The following is a 10,730-nucleotide window of genomic DNA, read 5'->3' as shown; positions in this document are numbered from 1 at the left end:
CTTTTGTGGTTTCACATAAATTTTAGGATTTTTTTCAATTTCTGTGAAAAATTCCATTGGCACTATGAGAAGTAATGCATTGCATCTGTAGATCGCTTTGAGTAGTATTGATATTTTAACAATGTTAATTCTTCCAATCCATGGACATGGGATACCTTTCCTTTTGTTTGTGTCTTCTTCAGTTTTTCCCATTGATGTGTTACTGTTTTCAGTGTACAGAATTTTCACCTCCTTGGTTAAACTTATTCTTAAGTATTTTATTCTTTTTGACACTGCTATAAATGATATTATTTTCTTAATTTCTTTATCAAATTGTATGTTGTTAGTGTGTAGCTACAGAACTGAGTTTTGTGCACTGATTTTTTATCCTGCAATGTTACTGAATACATTTGTTAGTTCTGCCAGCTATTTGGGTACATGGGACATTCACCCCCCCTTACTACCCCCACCTCGAGGGGAGTCACAATCTCTCTCAGTGCCGAGCTGTGCCAGCTTGAGGGAGGGGCTGAGGCCAGTAAAGTCAAATTGCTCTTCTCAGCCATTTCAAGTGAAGTTGATTTCTGATTTGTGCTCAGCTGTCGTATTGCAACTTCTTAATTAGAGTCTGGATCTCTCATAAAGATATTTTGTTACTTATATCATTGTGAAATCTGTGAAATCTGTGTTTCAGTGGGGAATGGAGGGCTGGAAATTCCTATTCCACTGTCTTGCCGATGCCACTCAGCCAAGACCTCTCCTATATTTCTTGATCCCAACGATAGTGTTCATTCACATTTGCAAGAAAATTCCTATTGGCTTGACATGTTACCTTGTTTTAGACCATAAAGAGAGATTCAAGGTTTTTAAATTTCTTTTACACAATACCAAAACTTTTATACTTAGCTGGAGAAGCAGCAATAAATATGGGATACTTATTCATAAACACAGATACTGAAGTCGAGTAAACTTTCTATTACAAGGAGCAGTATTTTACCAAAACGTGTACCAAAAAAGTACCAAAAGTACCAAAAAAATAAAACGCACCAAGACCCAAAACAGATAAATGACCCAGTTTCTCAAGTGGAGCAAGAACTAAAAGAAGACATGCAATGCCTTCCCTCACTCCACCCTGATGCCCAACTACTTAGAATGTTGACCTCTCTTTCAACCACAAGATGAAGACTCTCTCGCAGGCTTTACTAGATGTGGGAGTGCTGCTGGACTCGGGCCGCGAACGTGCCCTGGTCATGGCTGTAGTGCCAGGCCTGGCTGCAACTCGGGTCGGGCTCTCTCTTTCTCATCTCTCAAAGCCTCTTTATACTTCCTCCTGCAATGAAATTCAGGACCTCCAAGGGCTGACAGCAGGAACTGGATTTGATGGGATCCCAGTGTTCTGGGTGGGTTCTTCTTCCATTCTTTTTAGAGACTTCACATTTATATCTGACAACTCCCTCTACTGACCTGAGATTTCCCTCCTTGGACCAAAGCTCTGAATTTCCTGACAACTGTGACAAAAAAGTAAGGAGATGCTCAGCCTGACAGCTCTGCCTGGAGCCTTCAAGGTCTGAGGGCAGTCAGGGGCTGGTCTCTTTGTAAGAACCAATATTCTGGGATGTTGCTTTCCCCAGTCTCAATCCGTGGGTGTCCCCATATAGGCTCTGTCACTTTGATTAAAGGCTTCTTCAGAAATGCCACAATGCTGAAAACTCTTGAGCCATTTCCCTACTCCACACCTTGCACAAAATGGACCCCTGTCCTAGGAGTGATGAGAGATGGGAAATCCACAGCATAAATCAGGTGACTCAGGTGGTTTGCTGTAAGAGAACTAAAACCTGTTGATCTGTTCCGTCTCTTCCCCAGCCACACTTAAGGTCTCATGTAACTTCTGTTCGAATAGTTTTACTTTTTATACGGAAGTCGCTGTGTCAAATTTTTTTGAGTTCCTCATCTTTTAAGGTTATCTGAAGTCACATATGTAGATGATCTTATCATCAACAAACATTTTCTCTTTTTTTCCCCTTTATTGATACCTCACACTTACTTTGGTATTATTATTGCTCTGGCTATGTATTCCACTCTGGGAGTTTGGCCACGAAGTTTTCTAGTTGTTGCTTGGATATATTTTGCAGTCATGAGAAAAAAAGGGAATTAAGGGACACAAGGTCGGCCTCAAGCTTGGGTGAGTGGAAGAGTGTAGACTTTAGACTAGCTCAAATCAAGCATCTAGTTTCCTCCCTGTCACTTACCAGCCATGTGAACCTTGGCACGTTATTTGGCACTCCCATTCTATGTCAGCCTCAGGCTCTTCATCTGGACAGTGAATTTGGTAAGCCCTGTCTGCTAGGACTCGTGGAATGTGTAGGATGTAAAGCACCTGTTACAGTCCCTGGCCTGTATCATGTCCCTCCCTTCTGAAGACTGGTGGCTGCCCTTTCAAACCAAAGATTTTGCCTCCCTTAGACCTGATATAAAGAAGTGAGGGGGAGCCTCGCCTGATAGCCCTGCCCTGAGCTTTCTAGAGCTGATATCAAAGGGTGAGGCGTGACTGTCTTTGGTCTCGTCTATTCAAGGATGGACGGACCCCTCAGTCCTCACTCAGGCTCCCCGATTTGACTCCTGGCAGGGCCTGGGGTTCCCCTCCTTCTTGACCTGAGGCCTAGCTTTTGATAGTAAGACCCACACCTCCCTGCGATCCAACAGGGGAAATAAGTGTGGCTTTATCTGCCCACATCTGCCCACAGTCTCAGAAGAACGAAAGCTATGGCAGGCAGCTTGAGGCCTTGTGATGAATGGTCGCACTCAAGGTCCCAACTCACGGTCTTAAATTTGACTCCTGGGCAGGACTAAGATTCTTCCCTCTGTTGACATGGGACTGCCACTCGCAGACCAAACCCCTAACTTCCTTCTTACTCCTGAGTGGGAACTGATGGGCCCCTCTGCCTGACATCTCTGCCCGGGGCCTCCTAGGGCTGACGGTAGGGAATATTCTGTGTGGTCACCGCTGATATGGGGTGTGTGGTCCCACGTTCCTCGCTGTCCTCACCCTGACTCCTGGTACAACCGGGAAATAGCCCTGATCTTGACTTGAGGCTTATCCACTCATACTAAGGGCCCCAATTCCCTGATACCCACTAGGAAGCAGTGAAGTTTACCTCATCTGGCCATAAGAGCCCATATTCTCCTAAAGATAACAGAAAGGGAAGGAATCTGTGCTGCCCCCACTAACTGCTATGAGGTGGGTGGTTCTTTCTGCCTTCAGGGTCCTTACCTTGGCCCCTGGCTCAATCTGGAAGTTCTCTCTCTGCTAACCTGTGGCTGCCCTGTTTGATGAGGTTCCTCTCTTCCATGAAATGCTCTGGGAGGAAGTCAGTATGACTTATCAGTCACCGTGCCAAGGTGACATGGTCTGAGGTCTGACGACAGGGCTAGGGCTTTGTGTGACCCCCGCTTTCTGGGAGGGATCCTCTCATTGTCACTCGGCGTCATCATGTTGACTCCTGTTAGGAACCAGGTGTCCTTCATCTGCTGACTGGGGCCTCCCTCATTAGTCCAAGGACTTGAAGTCCCTGAGGCCACCCCCCTCAGTCAATGAGGAGTAACTTGAGCCTGAAAGCTCTGCCTGTGGCTCTCCAGGGCCAGCTACAGGGGCAGGACTTTCTAAGGACACCTCTGTTAAGGTGTAGTTGGTTGTCCTATTCTTCACAGAGGATTTTTACCTTGACACCGCCATGGCCTAGGATTCCCGTCTCTGCCGAAGAGCCAGCCTATAAACCAAGACCCTCATCTCCTTGAGACTCTCCAAGCAGAAGTCAGGGGGATACTTGAGCCTGCCAGCTCTTGCCTGTGCCACCCAGGGCTAACAGCAGAGGAGGGGTTAGGTGCATCCTTGTCAGTTGTGGGTTGAGTGGTCCCCAGGTCCGAATGCAGGGTCTGCACTTGGACCCTGCACCCTTCCTGGGACTCCACTCTCAGCTGATCTGAGGCTATAGCCTTCCGACAAAGTCCTCAGTTTCCTGGGACCTGAGTTAAATGTCAGTGTTAGTCACAAGCAGCCAGGCTGCTCTGGACCCCACATGGCTTACACCTGGGATGGGACTTTATGGAGTCCTACTGTTCTGGCTAGGTCCTTCCATCATCCTCATTCAGATGTGTCACCATCATTTGTAGGAGAGACTGACACGCCTTTCCCTCCTGACCTGAGAACTCTGCCCTTAGACCAAGGCTTTTCTGCCCCTGAGAAGCCTGAAGAATCAATGAGGGCTTGCTCAGCCTGACGGCTCTGAGACCCTCTGTGTTTCAGACAGATGAGACTGGTGTCCCCGTGACCACCCCCTTATATTTTGGGCTGTTGGTCTCCCCAGTGTTCCTACATATGGATCTCCCCTTGGTCCCTGTCTCTTGGATTAAAGGCTTCCTGGGAAATTCCACATCTCTGCAACCTCTTGAGCAGTTTCCGCTCTGCAAACCTTGCAGAGAATGGGTCCCTGTCCAAGAAGTCTCGTGAGATGGGGAAGCTGTAGGACAAGGCAGGAGTCTCAGGATAGGAGGTGGGCTGTCAGGGAAAACAATACATTGATCTATTCCTTCTCTTCATCAGCCAGATGTAGATTGTTACGTAACTTCAGTTCTTTTTTGTGTGTGTGAGGATATCAGCCCTGTGCTAACATTTGTCAATACTCTTCTTTTTTTTTTCTTTTTGCTGAGGAAGACTGGCCCTTGGCTAACATCCATGCCCATCTTCATCCACTTTATATGGGACGCAGCCACAGTACGGCTTGCCAAGCAGTGCGTCCGTGCGCGCCCGGGATCCGAACCGCCAACCCCGGGCCGCTGCAGCGGAGCACACGCACTTAACCGCTTGTGCCACCGGGCCGCCCCTCATGTAACTTCTGTTCTGACAGGTTTACTTTCTACAGGAAAGAGATTGTCCAGGAGGATTTTGAGAGCCCCTCATCTTTTGAGGTTATCTAACGTTGCAAATGTAGATGATCATACTGTCACCAAGGATTGTCTCTTTCCTTTATTTATCTATACCCGTCAATCATTTTGGTACCCTTAGTGCTCTGGCTATGTATTCCAATCCAGTAGTTGTTTGGAGAAGGCCCTTCTTTTTATCACCTAGGACAGATTTTGAAATAGTGCGAGGAAAATTGAAATAAGAGATGCAGGCTGTGTCTCAGGGATGGAGGAGTAAAACAGTGTGGGCTCTACAGTAATTTAGACCAGAAGTCTAGTCTCAGCCTTGTCATTTACTAGTCTTATGAATTTTAGCACACTACCAAACTCTAATTCTCCCAGTCTCAGGCTCTCCGCTGTGAAGCAAGTTTGATGAGCCCTGTCTTGTAGGACTGGTGGCGTATACGTAATGTATGGAAAGCATCTGTCTCATACCGAGACACTAGGAAGTGGCACTTAATTGCTCTGATTAGCTTGACCTCAGACGTTACCAGGGATTTTTTTTTTTTTAATTTACTGGATGTCAGAGACTATGCAGCGTTCCAGCAAACAAAGCAAAACAAAACGCTCCGAATCAACCAAAATTCTGCTTAGCAATGAAAGTTAAGTAATGTGTTTTCTTTGCCCTCTCTTCACCCTTTTCACTTATTCTTTACGAATTGGAGAGCATCTCACCCTCTTCCATAAGGATAGCTTCTCCTAGAATCTATAATCGCATGGGCGGGGGCTAGGTCTTCTTTGACTCAACATCCCGAGTACAAGCATGAAGACTTCCAAAGAGCAGATGCTCAATTAATGTTTGCATAAAATAAGAGCCATGAACAAAGAGGTCTGATTTACTATGATTTATATTCTCGAACATTCTTGAAAACACATAAGCAAATCCAGGTATATATCTTTTAAATTTACAAAAACAAAGACTAAATGGAATCAGGCAAACCAAGAATTGACCACCTTTTACTTTCTGTCTTTCCCTCTCTCTGTCTTCTGATCCCAACTATTTTAGTGTGGCGTTCTTTCACATTTCCAAGGATATTCCTGTCTTAAAGCCACGCTATCTTGTTCTGGATCACAAAAGTGATTTAAGGGTTTCCAATTTGTATTTCAAAAAACAGAACTTTTACTCCTAAACCTGACAAACAGCAATAAATGTGTGATCCGTGTCATTCATAAACTTACGTCCTGAATGGAAATAAACTTTCTGTTGAACACCACTTGAACAACGATAAAAAAAAAAAAAAGTCGAGAAGTCATTAATGCATATCAGGAACACTGGTCAACCACAAAGTGAAGAATCTGCCTGAGACCTCACTTGGGGTGAGAGTATCGGCTGGATGTGGCCCTGGAACGTGCACTGGCCTTGGCAGTAGTGGCAGCCCTGGCTGCGGGCCTGGCTCGGGCTCTCTCTGCCCCATCTCTCAAAGCCTCTTCATAATAGGATGGAAAGGCACTGGGAACCGTACCATTGACTTTGGCCACAAACTCTAGGACTTTCATCTTGCTGGTTTCAGCATGGGCTCTGGGGCCCCACCGGAATTCATAGCGTGGAGGAGCACTGTTGGGCACTTGACGATACTCCAGGTACTTTTCCTGCACCAAATCTTGGGTGATGACCTTCCTGGGCTCCCCGAAGATAAAGTGCCTCCTTCCATCATAGATGCCCAACATATTCAGGAATTCCCAGATCTCCTCCTCAGAGGCGCGGTTGTGTTTCAAGAAGATCACACCCAGGAGAGGCATCAGAAGCCCACTCTTAGGAAACCCCCAGTCGTCGCTCAGACTTCCATCTTCGCGGAGGTCTAGCTTGCCGACGAGGGTATAGCAGAGGCCACTGGGCTTGACTTCCTTCAAGTAAAGGCCAAAGACCAGCTCTATGCGTTCAGAGACTCTCCTGAGGATCTCAGCGAAGTGCTCCCTGTACCTCTTGTGGACAAGCCTCAGCATGTCTGCCCTCTTAATGGGCTCCTTCATTTGATACTTGTCCAGCAGGAATTCAATCAACAGCCCCACCTTCCTGGTTAGAAGATCATCGTGAGGGCTCTGAGTGGAGGTTGAGGCCTGGGAGGAATTTTCACTTTCCTCAACTTGGCTCTTGGCACCCACATGAGATCTTGGGCGTGAAACACCTGCAGCACGAGACCTAGCGGCTGGGGCTCCCTGAGGCTTCTGGGGACAGCCAGCAGCAGGGGAGCTCGAGGGAGTACCCCCAGACACAGGAGAGATGGGGGACTCTCTGACCTCTGCTGCAGTGGCCTGAGCACCGCTAGGACCCTGGGTCTCACCCCGGGCCTGACGGCGTTTCTCTCGTGCACGGAGCTTACTATTCTGACCTCGAGGCATGACTGTGCTCAGGGACAGCAGGCAGAAGTGTAGGCAGGACAGCAGGTGATGCGGGAACCTGGAGGAGGAAGATGACAAGCTGTGAGACCTTCAGGAAGGAGATTCCACCTTGGCTTTGAAGAAGCCACCTCTGCAGGTTTCCTTGAGATCCCTGCTCTCGGATGCCACAGGGCTCTGGCTCTTGCTGAGTCTGTCCCGAGAACCCAGCGGAGGAAGTCAGAGTGAGCAGGCTTCAGGCAACAGCCTGCCAGCCTTGTCTGTGGCTGCCTGGGTTGACAACGGGGCCTGGTAACGTGAGCCCTCTCCATCTGGGAACAAGGGTCCCCTGAGTTCACATACAGGACTATCACGTCAACTCTTGGTAGGGCCTGGCATCTCTTTCCTCTGGTGCTCTAAAGTTGACACCTCAAAGCTCCCTGGGACCCACGAGAAGGAACTGAGGAGCTGCCTCAGCCAACCAGCCCTGCTGGGGTGGACAGTGCTGACACTTCTGGGGGACCTCTCTGTCCTAGACTCATTTGTCTTCAGTCCTCATTCAGAGTCCTCATCTTGTCTACACAGAGTCTGGGACCCTCCCCTCTGCTGACTGGTGATGCACCTTCATACGAAGGACCTCCATTGGACCTGAAACAAAGAAATGTGGAGTCTCAGCCTGACAACCCTGCGCTGGGCCTTCAAGGCCTGATTCTAGGGACTGGGCAAGAATCTTTGTTGCTCCTTTCATTTGGCAGAGGGAGGGTGGTATCTTCAGTCATCAATCACAGTCCCCACTTTGACTTCTGGGAGGATCTGGGCACGCCCTCTCTCTTGACCTGAGGACTTCTCCTCACAGCAAGGCCCACTACTCACTGAGACCCAATAGTAGAAGTGAGGATGGCTCTATCTGGCCGCACTGCCCGTGGTCTCCAGAGGCTGAAAGCTGTAGCAGGCAGGTTGAGGCCCTATGATGTGTGGTCCTCACCCAAGGTCCCCAGTTTTACACAGAGGAGAACCTAATATTCCTCCTCCTGCTGACCCATCAGACTAAGACTCTCTCTCCCCTGTACCCTCTGAGTGGGAACTGATGGGCACTGCTGCCTGACACCAGTGCCTGGGGACTCCTAGGACTGACCATGGAGACGAACCCTGTGGGGTCCCTGCTGGTATGGGAACTCATGGGGACCATGAGTTCCCCATGGTCCTCAGAATCTTCTCTCTGCATCCTGGCAAAACATGGAAATCCTCCCTCTGCTGACCCGAGCTCCCTCGCATCACATTAAGATTCTTACCTTCCTGAAAACCCCAAGATGAAAGAAGGGTGATGCCACTTCCGGTCATCCCTGTCCATAGGCTCCCCAGATTGGGGAGAGGGGCTGGACTCTCGGGGACCCCACTGTTCTGGCGTCATTGGCCTCTTCAGTTCTCTCTCAGACAGGAACTAGGCTCCTCCCTCAGCCCACCTGAGTCTTCCAGCTTCAGATCAAGGCCCACATCTCCCTGAGTCCCCTGGGCTGGAAGTGAGGGGTAACACATCTGGCCACCTCTACTTGGGGTTCCCCAGGGTGGAGGGCGGCGGGACTTTGTAGGCCCCCACTGCTTTGGGTGGGTGCTCATCTCAGTCATCCCTCAGTGTCCTCACCTCGACTTCTGGCAGGACCTGGAAATCCTGTCTCTTGACTTGAGGCTTGTCCTCCAATACTAGGGCCCCCAACTACCCGAGACCCACTAGGAAGAAGTGAGATTTTCCTCATCTAGCCACAACTGTGTGTGGACTTCCAAGGCTTACAATCAACAAGGGATTCTGTGTTGCCCTCACTGTTGTAGGGTAGGTGGTCCCCTCAGTTCTAAGGGTCCTCTCCTTGGCTCCTGGCACTACCTGGAAATCCTCTGTCTGCTGACTGAGGCTACCCCCATCAACGAGGTTCCTCACCTCCCTGCGATGCTCTGGGAAGAAGTAAGACTCATCATGTCACCATGCCTGAGTCTCCCAGGTCTGCTAGTAGGGCCAGGGCTCTATTGGGTTCACTTTTTTCTTCCCTCAATCCTCATTCAGGAGTTTGACCTTGACTCCGGATAGGATTTGGGATTCCTCCATCGACTGACCTGAGTCTATAAGCTTCAGACCAAAGCCCTCCCCTCCCTCATCAGCTAGAAGAGAAGATAGGCTGCTCCACATCTGGCTTCCATGTCTGGGCACAAGGATCTCCCAGATCTGAGAGCAGACGTACTGTTCTGTGCAGCTCCCTATTTTTTTATTTTCGGTGAGGAAGACGGGCCCTGAGCTAACATCTGTGCCCATCATCCTCTATCTCGTATGTGGCTCACAGCATGGCTTGGTGAGTGGTGGAGGTCTGCGCCTGGGATCCAGGCGGTGAACCCCGGGGCCGCCGGAGTGGAGCGGGCCAACTTAACCGGTAGCCACCAGGCTGGCCCTTCAGCTCCCTATCTTGAGGGGAGGTCTGCTGATTAGCTCTGACAGTCCTACCTTTACTGCGTTTAGGGCCCAATCTCCTTCCTCTGCCTAATGGGGCTTCCCCCTTCAGATAAAGGCCTTTCTCTAGCTGAGACCCCCACCCCAGGCAAAAACGAGGGGTTATCTTAGCCTGCGTTCCTCCGGGGCATTCCAGGACTGATAGCAGGAGCGGGGCTCTGTGACGTCACCGCTGTTGGAAGGAGGGACCCTCATTAGCTCTGAGGATCCCATCTCATCACCTGCGAGGGCCGGACTCCTCCGTTTGCCTACAGAGGCTGCCCTCTGTTTTTTTTTCTTTCTGGAGGGGAAGACTCGGCGTTCGCCAACCTCTGTCGCCAATCTTCGCCCTTCCGTCTCCCCAGCAGAGCCCCAGTCCCTAGCCGTGTCCAGTTGCGAACCCTTCAGTTCCATGCGAGCAGCCGCCACAGCACGGCTGCTGAGGGACGAGCGGTGTGGCATCGCGCCTGAGCCGCAGCGCAGCGCCAACCTGGACCCACCAGGCCATCAGGGCTCGCTCCAGCGGCTGCCCTCTTTAGACAAAAAAGGCCTCCCCTTCCCGAGGCCCTCCACGTGGCAACATGGAGGGGACTCCTCGCCCTTATGGCTCCGGCCAGGGCCTCACACTGCCGATCACGGGACGGTACTTTGTGGGGCCACCTTTGCTACGGGACGGACGGGGAGGGTCCCTCCAGTCCACATTCAGGTCCTCACCTCAGTTCCGGGAGTCACCGTCAGGCCAGCACACCGCAGCGCCCCCCGGTGAGGTCCTCCCGGCGAAAAGGAAGGGAAAGGAAGGAAGTCGAAGGAAGTCGGGGTGAGCTGTATCCGGCAGCGGCTGCCCAGGGGGTCTCCGAGGGCCGACGGCTGGGGGCAGGGCTCTGTGGAACTCCGTCGTTTAGCTGTCGGTGGTCCCGAGCCCCTCACTCAGGGTGCCCAGCTCAGAACCTATCAGAGCCCGGGACTCCTCCCTCTACTGGCCCGTGTCCCGACCCCAAACAAAGCC

At 50.5% G+C, this 10,730-nt stretch overlaps 1 protein-coding gene across 1 annotated transcript; it reads right to left on the bottom strand.

Moving 5' to 3' along the window:
* Positions 1 to 6,182: 6,182 nt before the first annotated feature.
* On the bottom strand, positions 6,183 to 10,447 carry LOC131400464 (melanoma-associated antigen B1-like). The gene is made up of 2 exons (XM_058535194.1): positions 10,439 to 10,447; positions 6,183 to 7,333 (listed from the first exon to the last, which is right to left on the bottom strand). The coding sequence occupies exon 2, from the start codon at positions 7,273 to 7,275 to the stop codon at positions 6,244 to 6,246; it is 1,032 nt and encodes a 343-aa protein (XP_058391177.1). The 5' UTR covers positions 7,276 to 7,333; positions 10,439 to 10,447; the 3' UTR covers positions 6,183 to 6,243.
* Between the last annotated feature and the right edge of the window lie 283 nt (positions 10,448 to 10,730).

Source organism: Diceros bicornis, chromosome X, assembly GCF_020826845.1.
Source record: "Diceros bicornis minor isolate mBicDic1 chromosome X, mDicBic1.mat.cur, whole genome shotgun sequence".
Taxonomy (NCBI): domain Eukaryota; kingdom Metazoa; phylum Chordata; class Mammalia; order Perissodactyla; family Rhinocerotidae; genus Diceros; species Diceros bicornis.
This window is presented reverse-complemented; position numbering and strand designations above follow the sequence as displayed.